Source organism: Megascapheus bottae, chromosome 9, assembly GCF_031878675.1.
Source record: "Megascapheus bottae isolate mThoBot1 chromosome 9, mThoBot2.hap1, whole genome shotgun sequence".
Classification (NCBI taxonomy): Eukaryota; Metazoa; Chordata; class Mammalia; order Rodentia; family Geomyidae; genus Megascapheus; species Megascapheus bottae.
This window is the reverse complement of record NC_143517.1, coordinates 39,075,437-39,090,916: the sequence shown is the minus strand read 5'-3', so window position 1 is coordinate 39,090,916 and position 15,480 is coordinate 39,075,437. Positions and strand designations below refer to the sequence as shown.

The following is a 15,480-nucleotide window of genomic DNA, read 5'->3' as shown; positions in this document are numbered from 1 at the left end:
CCTTGGTGTTTGATGGGCTAGGCAGTCTTGAGAGGGAAAGAAGCAGATGACACTCTGTGCTGATCCTGGAAATTTTTACACGTAGGGAAAAGTTCTAATTAGCAATCAGCCTAAAGCTGTTCCCAGAGGCTGTACTCCAGGCATCACTATGCCTGGCGGTGCAGGTGTCAACCAAGCCACAAGTCTGTCCTGCTTACATACTTTGTGTTTTCTACTTCCATCCAGGGCATTCTATATTTCTATCACATTCTCTCTCCATCCAGACACTTGTTTTAGTCACATTGGTTTCTTGAGCCCTGCCCAAGGCCCTGCGTTTGTCTCCTTGAAGCTTTTCCAGAACAGGTCCAGCCTATCAATCACATCTTTTCCTGGAATTTATGAATAATATCCTTCTTTCTTCAGCACTTAATAATCTATACTTACTTTATACACGTTGTTATTGAGGGTTTTTTGAGACAAGTCTTACTCTATGACTCAAGCTAGTCTTAAACTCACTGAGTTTAAGGCTGCTCAAACTCATGAGTCTCCTGCTTCTACTTCCTTAAATAATAGGCATGCAACACCACACCCAGCCATATTTGTTTTTTTCTGTACACATTCACTCTGCTAAACTGGAATTAAGCTACTTAGAGCAAATGACAGATCTACTTTCTTCCCTGATGTCCAAATTTCTTTCTGGTAGAGAGCCATAAGAGCAACAGGCACACAGGGAAACTTGGATGTTGATGATGATAACAATATGATCATGAAGGAGAACAGAAGAAGAAGAAACAAATTCATGTGCAATGGTCATGGAAACCTAAAATCTAAGGGGGATTATTATAGAGATCAAAGCCCAAGCCAAGCAAAAATGAAGGAAATTATCAAATTAATGTCTCTGCAACTTCTACTTGCCACACTTTTCACATTGGGCTTCACAGGCCATTTTCATCAGTATTAAATGAAAAACTGTATTCTTTTATTCCCTTTCTTAAGGAGTATACAGTGGTGGTTAATTTTATGTAGGAACCAGGCTATGGGGTACCCAGGCATTTGCCCGAATATTATTCTAGGAGTTACTGTGAAGGTATTTCTGGGTGAGAGTTAAATATTTAAATATAGACTGAAACTAAAAGTCTGCCCTTCCTAATAGAAGTGGGCTGCATTCATCAGTTGGAGAACAAATAGAACAAAAAGAGGAAGTTTTCTTGTCTGACTTCCATCCAGAATATTAGTCTTTTCTTGCCATCAGATTTGAACTGAAAAATCATTATTCTTAGGTTTCAAGCGTCTCTTGAACTGGAACTTACACCGCCAGCTCCCAGGTCTTAGGCCTTCAAACCTAAGATGGGAAAGTACATTGACTCTGCTCCCAGTTGCCATTCATACATCTTTAGACTTCTCACCCTACATGACCATGTGAACCAGTTCCTTATAATTAATGCATTTGTTTATAAGTATCTATCTATCTATCTATCATCTGTCTATCCATCAATCATTTACCTAACTGTTCTATTTGCTCTGTTTCTCTGGAGAACCTTGACTGCTCCACTTACTTTCATGGACTTTCTTAATTGATCAGTGGAAATCTTGACTCCATCATAAATCTAGCTTCTTTGGTTCAACTTTCTGCTGTTTTAGAATAAAGATTTAAAATGTTTTTTAAGCCAGACACTGGGATCTCACTCCTGTAATCCCACGTATTCAACAGAGATTTGAGGGATTGCAATTTGAAGCCAGCCTAGACAAAGGGTTGGTAAGGCCCCCATCTCAACCAATGAGTGTGCTGGTATGGCCCTGTCATCCCAGCTATGTGAGAAGCATAAATAGGAGGTTTAGGTGGGCACAAGCATAATCCAAAATAAATAAAGTAAAAGGGATGGATATGTGGGTTCAAGTAGTAGAATGCCTATCTGGTAAGAACAAGGCCCTCAGTTCAGTTCCTGGTACCACTCAAAAACATTATTTTAAATACAAATGGTTTACCCACTTTATACAGCTTGAGATAGAAGAGGTGGTGTGATTATAAACTAGAGGTGAGATGTGGTATATACATCTTTAGGTGCTCTATTTTGCACCTGAGTGAATTTTTATTTCTAATCAGAATCTGTTGGGTTATCAACTCAAATTGAACATCTTATTTTTACAATTAAAGTTTATAGCTATATAACTATACCCTTCTGTACTCCTCTGATGTACTTCTCGGTATATCCTTTACAATTGTATGTATGTATGTATGTATGTATGTATGTATGTATATCACTTTCCTCAGTACTTTCTCTTGTTTAGAACCAGACTTTTCAGTACCAAATTCATTTTATCATAGCTGTAAAGAGCAATTATGCCTCCTGCTACTTCCAGCCCCTCTCTTCAGTTTGGTTTTGCTTTGCTTTACCTTTTAAGACAGTGTCTCATTATATTGCCCAGTCTGAGCAGTTCAAAATCATGATCCTCTTGGCTCAGCCTACTAAATGCTGAGGGGCATGCGCCGACACAGCCAGCCTCCCAAATTCTTACCATGAGAGAAACTCTCCTTTGGATTAAGAACTGTTCACAGGAGAATCTACTTAGAAAGAAAATATCAACAGGAGAAGATTGATTACAATAATACCTTGGCATGGATGCATTCCCAGATGTCTCTGAGAGCAAATGAATGAGAAGTGAGATAGTGTGATTGAAGATGAGGTGGAGGGAGGGAGGTTGGAAACTTGTCTGGGTGGGATGCAGTCTTGAGAAGCATTCAGGGTTTGGAAATCAGTTAAGGAAGGTGGGAAGGGTGTGGGAGGACTGGGTTATGGAAAGATTAGGAAAGAGACCTGGGGAAAAAAAGTCAGAGAAAGGTCAGAGTCTTAAAAGGAGGGGTGGGCACTAAATTAACATTTTGTCAATTGAATACATGGGTTTAGGGCTGGCTCTCTTCTGGTTTCTCCTCACTAAGGTCTAGTTCTTATCAGTTCTCTCCTCCTCTCCCACCTCCCTCACTAAACCCTGATGTTTTAAATTCCACATTTTTGGATCTTGCTTTCTAGTCTCTCTCCCTAAGATGCAATTTTGCCACAGGCCTTGAGGGTCATAGCAGGATTTATCTTGGCCCCTCAGCTCTGGTTCCACCCTAAGGGCTCTTCCTCACTCAGAGAATCCGCCTCAAAAGTGGCCTGATCCCAACATTCCACTGCCCAGAAGCCTCCCACAGCTTCAAAGAGATATTCAGATAAATAAAAGTGCTGGCTCTACCCTATCTAAGTCCTAAACTACCCTTATCTAAGGGTCTTTTTAGTAGTATCTGACATTTCCGTACCGCCTTAAAGTTTTTTTGAAATAATACAATTATCTGTAATCAATTGGTCAGCCCAACACTCAACTGAAACTGCTCAGGAAAAGGTCACCAATGATTCTCCCCCACCTCCCCCACCAAAGAAAAAGCCAATAAACAGATTTCATGTATTGCCTCATTATCCTCCTTGTAGCCAATAAGGATAATAATGCAGGCATTATTCAACACACCCTTATTTTTGTAGCTCTCTATTTCCATGGCTACTCTACAGTGACTTTCTTCAATACTGGTAATTGCTTTTGTCTGCTCAGCATCCCTTCTCCCCATCTGGGTTCTGCTCCTACTGTCCTGAACGGAATGGGCACGTGATCCTGGAGGACCAATCATGATACAACATCTCTCTGTCCTTGGTGATTGGCTTTTGGAGGAGTCACATTTCCCAAATCAGGTAGCCCAACTGTTTTGCACCTGGAACATTCTCACTGAAGTTGTTTTGTTTTGTTTAAAAATAATACCTTTACTCAATTAGTCTTGCTGCATAATATAACTCCCAAATCTCAGTAGCTTAAGAACATGTAAACAGATCTGTAGAAGACAGTACCTGTTAAGGTAACATTAAACATGAATAGAAGCTCTACTTTGCCTTCCCAGGTTTTAATAATGACTTCATGACTTTCTCTTTTTTTAAATTGTATTTTATCATAGGCCAATGTAAAGAGGGGTTATAGCTACATCCATCAGGTAGTGGATACATTACTTCTTGTTCATTGATGCCTCTTCTGATGTTTTTCTCCCAGTTTCCCTCCCCCCCCCACCCAGTGACTTTCTCTTGGAATTGAGATCTTGTCAAGTATATGGCATGAACATTAGCAAGTATGTATTCTCTTTACCTTTCAAGTGGTCCTTGCTGGTCTTTTTCTCCATGCTTGGCTCTTTCTTTAGGAGTTGGCAAACGATGGCCTATGAGACACATCCAGTCCGCCTCCTGTGTCTATAAATAAAGTTTTATTGGAACACAGTCACATCCATTTATTTACATGATGTCTGCGGCTGCTTTCACACTGCAGTGACAAAGCTGAGTAGTAGTGACAGAGAACATATGGTCCACAAAACCTAAAATATTTACTATCTAGTAAGGCTAGATATAACCACTATTCTTAAAGAAGTTGTTTATATGTGCTCTCTAGCCAGTGTCAGCCACCTGCTGACTCTCCAATCTATATCCCAAGCTCTGATCTCTACTCTGTGTCTTTGGGTATTCTGCATATCTTTTCCTGTATAAATGCTCCTCAAATTCAATCAAAGTCAGACTGAACGTATCCTTTCCCTACATAGCTCCTCAAATTCAACCAGCTCTTCAACTTCAATAAGGTTCAAACTCCAACTGAATATATCCTTTCCCCACGAAGTGGCTCTTCTTGCTCCCTTCTCTCAATAAATGGAGTTGATTTTATACCCAGTAGCCCCAACTAGAACATCTCAGACTCTTTCTTCTCCCTTCCTCTCTTTACCTCCCAAGCCCCATTGGTAGGTTTTGCCAATTGGTTTTCAAAGCACCTCTTAAATTTCTCCTCACAAGCCTTTTTCACATATATTTACCTGAGCCATGGAGTCTCCTAACTGGTCTCCCCATATGGTAAGCCACACCTGACATCCATCAAAGGATCTTCTACCACACTGTTCTGCTCCCGCTGCTTCCTTACCTATAGTGATTCCATACTCCCCCACTGAGTAAAGTCCACCCTTGACAATCCAATATAAGACCCTTGATTTCTTTACCTTGACTTTTAGGGCACTCTTGCCTGTAAGATACACTTAGCCTTCAATTTTTGAGCTCCACATCCCTTTAATTTTATTGTAAAGGTGATGTACAGAGGGGTTACCATTACATAAGTAATGAGCACATTTCTTTTTGAACAATTCTCCCTCCCTCATGTTCTCCACTTCTCCCCTCAAACTCCCCTTGCCCTAAATTCATTTCCCACATAGTGTCTAGTGAATATCACTGTTGAATTGGTTTATCCTTTGTCCTAGTGTTTCTGTGATTTCCGTTCCCTTCCTCAAATCACATAAATTTATATACAAGATAAAGGGTACAGAAATTAAAAAAAAAACAGTGACAACAGAATAAACCAAAATGGTAAATAGAAATAACTTCAAACAGTACAATAAAAACCTCTTGTTTCCATTTCTTGGAGTTCATTTCCATAAGCATCATTTTATATAGTCATATGCACATAGCTATTGAGTCATTGTGATCCTCGGCTATGAATATCCTACACACATTTCCTCATTACAAATGAGGAAGACCATGGAGCCTATGTTTCTTTGGATCTGGCTTACTTTGTTACATATAATTTCTTCCAAGTCTTTCCATTTCCTTATGTACGGCACAATGTCATTCTTTCTTATGTAAGCATAAAATTCCCCATTGTGTATATATACCACATTTTCTTGATCCATTCATCTATATAGGGGCATCTGGGTTGATTCCTATCTTAGCTATGGTAAATAATGCTGCAATGAACATGGTTGTGCTAGTGGATTTAGTGTGGCCTTGTTTGTGGTCATTTGGGTAACTGCCCAGGGGTGGGATTGCTGGGTTATAAGGGAGCTCTAGGTTTAGTCTTTGGGGAATCACTACTGCTTTCCAGAGTCGTTGAACAAGCTTACATTCCCACCGGCAGTGTAGTGTTCCCTTTTGGTCACATCCCCACCATCATCTGTTACTATTCATTTTCATGATAATGGCCTTTCTAACAGGGGTGAGGGTGGAATCACAATGTTGTTTTGATTTGTGTTTCATTTATGGGTAGAGATATTGAACATTTCTTCATGTGTCTATTGGCCAATCTTATTTCTCCCCCACCTCCCTGCCCACCCATTGTGGGGTTACCGCCCTACCCCTGGGCCTGAGTGCTGTCCCTGAGCTCTTCATCTCAAGACTACCACCCTACCCATTGAGCCACAGTGCCACTTCCAGTTTTCTAGTGGTTAATTGAAGATAAGAGTCTCACAGACTTTAGTGCCTAGGCTGGCTTTGAACTGCAGTCCTCAGATCTCAGCCTTCTGAGTAGCTAGGATTACAGGTGTGAGCCACCACACCCAGTTCCCAATCTTATTTTTTTACATCCTTGAACTCAACCAACTATAAACTGACAATCTTTGGTGGGCTGAGAATGCACAAACTTTTTCTGTTCATTCTCAGAACAATAGAGTCTAACAACTTTATATAGCATATATATTGTTCTAGGTATTAGATATAATACAGAAGTGACATAAAGTATATGGGAAAATACATGTAGATTATATATAAATATTGTGCCATTTACTGTAAGGATCTTGAACATCTTCGGAGTTTGGAATCTGTAGAGTTCTTAAAACCAATCCCATGTGAATACTGAAGGACAACAGTATCTTGTCTCACACAAGGCCACTATGCATTGCTTTAGGTGGACTTTATATACATTGGAATAGACTCTGTGTGTGTGTGTGCGCGCGTGCACTAACAAGTTGGTGGAGTTGAACTCAGGACGTAGATGTGGCTGAGCCACAGCTCTACTTCTAGCCTTTTGTTAGTTATTGGAGATATGAGTCTCACAGTCTTTCCTGCTCAGGCTGACTTGGAACTGCAGTCCTCAGATCTCAACCTCCCAAGTACCTAGGATTACAGGTGTGAGCCATGGGTGCCTAGCAACTACATTGTTTCTTATTCCTGTGCCTTCCTTGGCTCAAGAGTATTCTGTTCACCTTCTGCCTCCCTTCTTGCTTTGACTCACTTATCTTCAAGACTTACCACAGCCATCTTTTTTTCTTGGTAACTTTCCCAGTGGCACTAGCCTTCCCAACCTGCACTGGCTGCACTTCATTGTCCTCTCCCACTCTGATCTAAAAGTTAATGTATAACCTAAGTCTCCTCGTTTGCCTCGTTTTAGAGGATGAGGCCCATGCTGACAGGACGTCCTGTCCAAGGCTCCTAGAACAAGGTAAGCTTTTGATGAACTGAGATGAGTTCCAAAACGTTCTTTATTCACTTTATCTATTATTTAATGTTCACCATAGCCCCAGAGATAAATATTTTATCTATCTATCATTTATGAGTTAGGAAACTGAATCTCAGAGAATTTGCCTCAAGTCATAGAGTTAAGGAGCAGAACAAAGCACTTAAATCCAGGGCCACCAATATGAAACTTTCAGCCAAATAACCTGTGCTTTTTTCTGGATTAGTCTTTTGTAATAGTTATGAAAAGTAGCTACAAAAGGCCTGAAAGTACAATAATGATGATGGTGGTGGTGGTGATGATAATAATAATAAATGAATTCCCATGTAACCTATCACTTTGGGAAACAGAACATTGCCAGTTCCACTAGCCAAGGCTTATGTTGACATTCCTGTTGTTCTTTAGTTTTCCTGCATGTAGATGCACACCTAAGCAATGTACTGTCTAATTTTTCATGCATTTCAATCATTCTGTATATGACCTGTGAGTTTGCTTTACTGAGTTCTATATTACATTTGTGACTTCATCTGTGTGGATGTGGGTACTATGTAGTTCTGGTTCAGGTAATTTTATTTTATAGATGTGTCAAAACTCAGAAGCTAGATCTAAAATACACTGGAACATGATAAATCATTCAGGACTCTAGTTATTCACACACACAGGAACACAAAGGTGAAATACCTCTGTGCCTCTGATCATATAAAATAATATTTAACAAAATCAACTCTAGGAAATGGAAACAAGAGAAAAATGTGTCAAAATTCATTTCCCTCCTATTCCTATTGATGGACATTTGAGTTTTTTCCAGTTGTTTCTCTATTGTGAAAGTGATGTTATCCTTGTGAACCTTTCCTGCTATCTATGTACAGTGATTTCTCTGCAAATATACTTAAGGACACTAACAGGCACATTTATAACTAAACAAGAGGAAGGCTCCTGGCGGGGTTAGTGGGGGGAGAAATTCTAAAAATAATTTTCTTTTCTAAAGGAACTAGGCCAATATGCCAAACTCTTTCCAATGTCAATACTATCAGCACTGAATAAGAATGTCTGTTGCAGGCTGGGAGTTTGGTCTAGTGGTTGAGTGTTTACCTAGCAGGCATGAAGACCCTGGGTTTGATTCCTCAGTACCACATACATAGAAAAAGCGTGCTGTGGCTCAAGTGGTAGAGCTCTAACCTTGTGAAAGCCCAAGGACAGTGCTCAGGCCCTGAGTTCAAGCCCCAGGACTGGTAAAAAAAAAAATCTATTGTTCCATGTCCTTACCAATAAGATGACACATAAATTTCTAAAAATTTATTTTTTGCCAATCAGCATGTAGAAAATGATCCTTGTTGGAGTTTTAATTTGCATTTTTTCTGTCGACTCATAAGATACAAGTATTTTGTATGATTATTAGCCATTTATACCCTTTTTTTCTTACAAAAAATCCCTCTTAATATTTTTGCCTTATTTTTCCTTTGGGTTGTCTGATTATTTTTTTCTTATTGGTGTGTAGGAGTTACAACTATATTTTGAATGTAAAATTTGTCAGTCATCCATCATAAGTTATAAGTGTGTCAGAAAAAGGCTTTCAGTTTGTTTTCAGTTTTTCGCACTTTATGGTGCCTGTTGATGTATTTTTCTTTGTCAGTTGTGGGGCTTAAACTCAGGCCTAGTGCTCTACCACTTTGAGCCATGGCTCTACTTCCTTTTCTTTTTCTTTCTTTCTTTCTTTCTTGAGTGGTTAATTGGAGAAAGGAGTCTTATAGGGACTTTTCTGTCCAGGCTGGCTTCAAATCTCAACCCTAAGATCTCAGCCTCTTGAGTAGCTAAGAATACAGGCATGAGCCAAAGGCTCTGGTTATTATCTTTTTATTATAATTGTATTTACCAATCCTTTCTTCTGTGGTTTGTATTTTTGTACTTGTTTAAGGAATTCTCTCCTATTCTAAGGTTATAAATGGTAAGAGGCAGCACTGAATACTTGCTATGCCCTTACCAACTCCCTTACTCTTATCTCTCTGAAGGAAAGGTGAGAAAGTAAGCAATCAACTGAAATTCACACAGCAAGTAAACAGTGGTTTCAAAATTTGAGCCTAGGTACTATTTGTCCAAGCTGCCTTTTGAAGAGATTGTCTCATACATTATTCTAAAGACTTAAAGGTTCACTTTTATCTATAAAGTCTCTAACCTGGAGTTGATTTTTTTGTGTGTACTCTGAGACACCTGAATTCATCTTCACTGTGGACTCTTGTACACTCAACCTTCATAATCAGTTGACACTGTATGCCATTCATGTTGATGGATCCTTGCTAATGTTTTTTCAAGCCCCTTTAAGACTTCAAGTGGATGATTCTAAGCAAGGCTGGCAAAATGTAACCCTACTCTCCAAATTCATGGAAAAGTCTTACTTCATATGGTGCGGCATCAGAATGAGATTCTTGGAATTAACCTGCAGTATTAGGGATAGGAAGCTGGTCACACACTCTCGATAGCCTGTCAAGGAATTCAATATCCTCAGAAGAACAGCACAAGAGGCGAAGGTCATAGAAAGCACAGAACCATCTCCATGGCTCCACCTACACTTCTGAGACCAAAATAGTTCACACAGGCATTCCTGCCGCCTCCTGGCATTCCTGCCGCCTCCTGGTGAACCGTGTGGGAAGAAACTTTGGTCACGAATTCTTCATTCCAGCCACCCCCATGCACTAGGACAGCAGCAGCAAGAGTAACGGCTTCTTGGAATCTATTGAACAACACAATGCAGGCCTACACAGAGCATCTTTTCAGTACCCAAGCACTGTCTTCCTCCAAAGTGAGAGGTTTAAATCAATATGACAAAGCTGGGAGAAAGAGTAAGTAGAGCAAAGTATGGGAGTGGGATATGCCAGGTTTTAAACGTGTGAATTTTATAGGGTCAGAGGGGAGAAATTAAGGCATTTCAAACAGGAAAGTAACATGATGTGTTTGGTATTTTGTTTGTTAGAGACTGTGACTACTCACAGTCTAGCTGATAGGAATACTAAAGAGTGATGATGCCAAGCTTTGCTGGTTTCCTCTGCCACTCTCATACCCCATCCTTATTCTCTCTGCTGGCAGAATTCACCTTCTACTCTCCAGGCTGGAAATGCCCAAGAATCATTTCCCAGCCTCACTTGCAGGTCGAATGTGGCCACATGACCTAGTCTCAGCCAATGAGATAGGGGGAGGCTCCTGTTGAAATTATGGGAGTAATTTTTCTTGAAGCAGGCCAATATGTCAGGCACCACAGAGCAGAAAAATGTAAATGACAGTACACTAGAATGACATAGGGAAACATTTCCCCTGAGACAACAGAGCTTGTTATTTAAGGAACTTTTGTTTGGATAATTCTGTTACTTGTACTTTAAAGAATGTCAGGAGAAAGCAGCATTTCATAGGGTCAGCACAATTTAATGTGATGTTTTAAGAAATAGAGCAAATGGATACTTTTTTCCTTCTGTTACTTACTGGAAATAAATCTACTCTTAAAATTGGGAATAGCTGGTCACTGGTGGCTCACAGCTTGCTGCTTAGAAGGCTGATAGCTGAGGATCAATGATTGAAGCCAACTTTGGGGGAAAAAAAGTCTGAAGTCTGAATCTATTAACTCTAATTAACGAGCCAAAAAGCCATAGGTAGAATTTTGGTCAAGTAGTTGAGTGCCACTTTGAGGGGAAAATGCTAAGGGGGGAGCAGCTAGACCCTGAATTCAAGCCCCAGTACCAATACTTAAAAAGGAGGGGGGGAGGGGAGGTAACTAACAGCCCTCATTAACTGCTCAGGGAACATTATAATTGCTCAATAAACTGCAGAGTCTCTGAAATAACTTGTCTTGTTTCTCTTCTCTCATTTTCACATTTCCCTCAAAAAGCAATCACAGAGACTCTTCAGGAAGTCATGGAGGTTAGAGCCTTTTATTTTTTCCCCTAGCCCTGGGGCTTGAACTCAGGGCTTGGGTACTGTCCTTGGGCTCTACCACTTGAGCCACAACACCACTTCTAGCATTTTCTATGTAGGTGGTAGAAAGGAATCAAACCCAGGGCTAGGTGCATGCTAGACAGACACTCTACCACTAGGCCACGATCCTGGCCTAGAGCATATTGTTTAAGGAGAATCTCAGCACTGTGTAGAGGACAACAACCATAGCATCAGAATTCTCAGAGAGGGAGAGGGAGGGAGGGAGGAAGAGAGGGAAAGAGAGAGAGAGAGAGAGAGAGAGAGAGAGAGAGAGAGAGAGAGAGAGAGAGAGAGAGAGAGAGAGAGAGAGAGAGAGAGAGAATCCCACAGATCATTTGTGATGACACAGAATTTGAAAACAGGCAAAACCAGAATATCTGGTTAGAGTCCCTATGATTCATGACATGTGTCTCCCATCCAAACACTTTATATACAGTAGCTGTCATCTGTTCAGTGATTTCTTGGGGTTCCATTGAAAGAAACCCCATCCTGTCACCAAATACATCTGGGGGTGGGGAGATCCTCAGCTACCACAGGTAGGGGGGGCGGTTCCTCCTTATACTCCATGAATAGTTCCTAATAATTAGCTGCTGGCACTGAGCTATAACTGCTGGGATCTTTACCCCCTTGTCGTTCGTTCATGGTAATTTTGGTTAACTCATGACTTGGCCATATGCAAAAGAATTCTACATTTATTAAGAGGATCCCAAAAACGTGTGACAGAGAGAAGAGAGGGGTGATGGTCACGGCTTTGGGTCACCTAGCACCTTGGATCTCCCCTTCGCTTGGCTCCATAAGAGATCAGGAAGGGCCTGGGCGATGACAGGTGGGGACAGCGTCGGGGGCGCGTGGCCGCGGGCACGCGGGGGCAGGGCGGGGCGCGGGGCCGGGCGGGGCCGGGCTCGGCGCGCAGGGCGGGAGCCAGGTGTCCGCGGCGCGCCGGGCTGGGCGCGCACCGGCAGGAAGTGGCTGCAGCGCGGCGGCCGGGCAGGGGAGGCGGCCGCGGCCCGAACCCAGCGTGCCCAGCGAGACCTAATGGCGGCGCCGGTGCCCACGGGCCCCGGGGACGACGCCCCGGCCGTCCTGGACGAGCTGTCCCGGAACTTCTCGTACTGGGTACCGGGCGCGGGCAATGGCTCGCTGTCGGGCGCGTGGTACCGCAGGAACCAGGTAAGGGCTGCTGCCCCCTGCTGTCCCCACCGCCCGGGGGCCAGGCAGGGCCTCCGCAGCCCTGGGCCGCTCACCCGGCCCCTCGCTGACGTTGCCATCCTTGGACCCAACCCGTCCCTCACATGGAATAATGGGGGTCCCCCAGCTTCCCCAGGGCCTGGGCCTCGGAAAAGGGCGCCCCGAGGCCTCTGCGCCAGAGTCTCCCCCGCCACCACCACCGCCCGCCCTCTTCTCCCGGGAGGATTTGAGGGGTGCAGGGTGAATTTCCACTCATTTTCGCCCCGGAATACTTTCACAATTTTTTTTAAAGAAAGGAAAGAAAAAGCGCCCCGGTTCTCAGAAGCAGGAAACGCAGGGAGGACACCCGAGTGTGAGCTGGGTGCAGATGCTCGGAGCGCGTGCGCCCGGGCGTCTCCGCCCAGCTCGCGCGCCTCCCAGCCAGGACCCTGCCCCTGCAGCCAGCGTGCGCTGGGAAGATACACTGGAGAGGATCGAGGGGCTCGGAGCTGTCCGTTTGGTTTGGGCTAGGTTTAAGTTAAAACCAACAAACAAATCCTGGCCACTTCTGTCTCTAGCAGCATTTATATTCTTTCCAGTTGGGGACAAGCGAGCCTCACGCAGAGGATTTAATCTTCTGTTTTTATAAGTGTCACTTTGTTCTTGCGCTTAAACGAAACCCGTGGATTTCCTTTATTTTACATGAATATAATCATGAAATATTTGTTGCTGTTGGTCTAAGTAGGAAATTTTGACTTGTAATCAAAGGACTAGATTCCTTTTATACTTGAAGTGTCTTGACTTTTCGTTTCTGAACTCAGATGGCAATTTATTTGTAGAAAGAATAAATAAGCATGTCTACCTTAGTAGTTTCCAGCAAAGGAGAGAGATTATTGCTCTGTTTTGGCCTGAAGATATTTTTAAAAGCAGAGGAGGTAGGAACCTATCCCATTTCTATTTCCTTCCACCCACAGGAACTTCTTTCAACACATCTGTTATGCTATACTTACACTCGAAATATTCCCAGTGTAAGTTTAAGAATTGTTCTCTATAGTAAAGAGATATGAGAGTTGGTAAATGCGGCCTATCATGGTGTCATTCAAAAGAGGAAAACATTGTTTTTCACTATGAAAACCTCTGTAGGCATTCTTTCATGTTTCCTGGAATTCTTGATTGTCTTGGTGTTCCCAAACATAGATGGTCATGTGACATAAATTTGAGGCAAATAACACTGGCAAAGCTTAACTTGCTTTTGACTGAGCAACTTTGTGCAGATTAGGAAGGGTGTATCCAGAATAAACTAATTGGTTTTTCTGCTGGCATCAGCTACTGGTGTTATTGTACAAATTTAAACTATCTTATGGGACTGAGATATTTTATCCTTCCACTTCATTCACTGGGTAATTCCTTTTGTTTCAAAGAAAGCCAAACTTGATTTTTTAAAAATATCATAACAGGTGATGTACAGAAGGATTGCAGTTTCTTAGGTAGTGTACATTTTTTTTCTTTTTTCCTTTTTTTCCAGTCCTGGAGCTTGAACTCAGGGCCTGAGCACTGTCGTTGGGCTTTCCTCAAGACTAGAGCTCTACCACTTGAGCCACAGCACCACTTCGGCTTTTTCTGTGTATGTGGTACCGAGGAATTGAACCCAGGGCTTCATGCATGCTAGGCAAGCACTCTACCACTAGGCCACACTCCCAGCCTGTGAGTACATTTCTTTTTGGACAATGTCACTTCCTTTCCCCTCTCCAAGTTTTTCCCTCCTGTCCCCACCTGCAAGTTGTACAGTTCATTTTCAACATAGTATCCAGTGAGTATCACTACTGCATTTGTTCACTCTTTGTCCTTCCATTTCTGTACTTCTCTTACTCCCTCCTCCCAAACAGATAAACAAATAAGACAAAAAGAAAAACAAAATCTTTTGCTTCCATTCCCTGGAATTCATTTTGATAAATGTCACTGGACATGACCTGAGACACAGGCATTACACTTTTGTGTTCCTCCCCCAAAACCTGATTTTAAAGTCCATTCAGCAGACATTGTTAGTGCCCTAGTATTTGGAGCCCAACTTTTCCTTTTTAACACTAAATGAATAGAGGTAGCCTGACAAGAGATGGCTCCCCCCAATAAGAAAATGTACCCAATATAAGTTTGGATTCCTGCAGTCATAAAAATTGCCTTGGTTGCCGATAGGGTTTAATGGTACTTGTTTATTTGCATCAGTTTTATCACATCTGAAATATTTGCACAGTGTCTGTTAATAGCCCAACTTTCTGTGCCTTTCAGTATGATTACCATCAGATGTGAGCAGTCAACCTCACTCTATCAACAAAGACTGATTCTTGAAATGTTCTCATGTGATGGGTATACTTAACAGAGGCTACTTTGAAGCCGTTGTCTAAGGCAGAAACGCAGAAACGAGAGCACCCCCAGAGGAGAAAATCTCCCACTAAAGGAGGAGGTCCAAAAGCAAGTAGAAAGCAAGTTGCTCAGCAGGAAGAAATCTTGGAGAGTTGCTACCCTTTTGTACTGGGGAACCTTACCCTATTTGGTAAGAAGCTCTGATATACGTTTAGATGTGACCCATAACATTTTGCAGGGGAGTTTTCTTTGTTAGATCCCCAAGTTTTCAGTACAAAAGGATAATGTTCCTAAGAGGTTTATTGAGCTTACCACTGTATACAAAGCACTGTAGGGATATTTCATATAGTCCAAGACCCAAAACTCAGCCTTCCACTAATGTTAGTAGGTACCTAGGAAGATATAAGCAACTCCAAATCAAGGAGTATGTGGTATTATGTGAATGAAACTATGTTCTAGCGAAATTCAGAGCGTGGTGGCTTTCAGCCAGAACCATTGGAGATGTATTCATGGAGAATGGTGTTTGAGAGTGGGGTTTGAAGACGTGAAGGGCTAGCCTCATGTTAGGAGATCATTTCAGAAAAGGGAAAAGCCTAGAGATCAAGAAGCAGCCCCCCAGCCTCAGCAGGTGTCTTTCCGAACATTTCAGTCCTCTAATCCAAGTCAGTGGTATGGCTCTCCTGGAAAATGGAGACCAATTGTGAGGTAGAAATAGTACTTGGGGCCTTGATTGTGGTT

The 15,480-nt window shown here is 42.2% G+C and overlaps 1 protein-coding gene across 2 annotated transcripts in view; it reads left to right on the top strand.

The window, feature by feature from the left end:
* The first annotated feature begins 12,156 nt into the window (after positions 1–12,156).
* Positions 12,157–15,480, top strand: part of Nipal2 (NIPA like domain containing 2) — a 79,491-nt gene continuing 76,167 nt past the window's right edge. For both annotated transcript variants that reach the window (XM_090339126.1, XM_090339125.1), the window contains exon 1: positions 12,157–12,384. In XM_090339126.1, the coding sequence (XP_090195252.1) occupies positions 12,250–12,384 (135 nt within the window). In that variant the 5' untranslated portion in view covers positions 12,157–12,249. The remainder of the gene's footprint in view (positions 12,385–15,480) is intronic.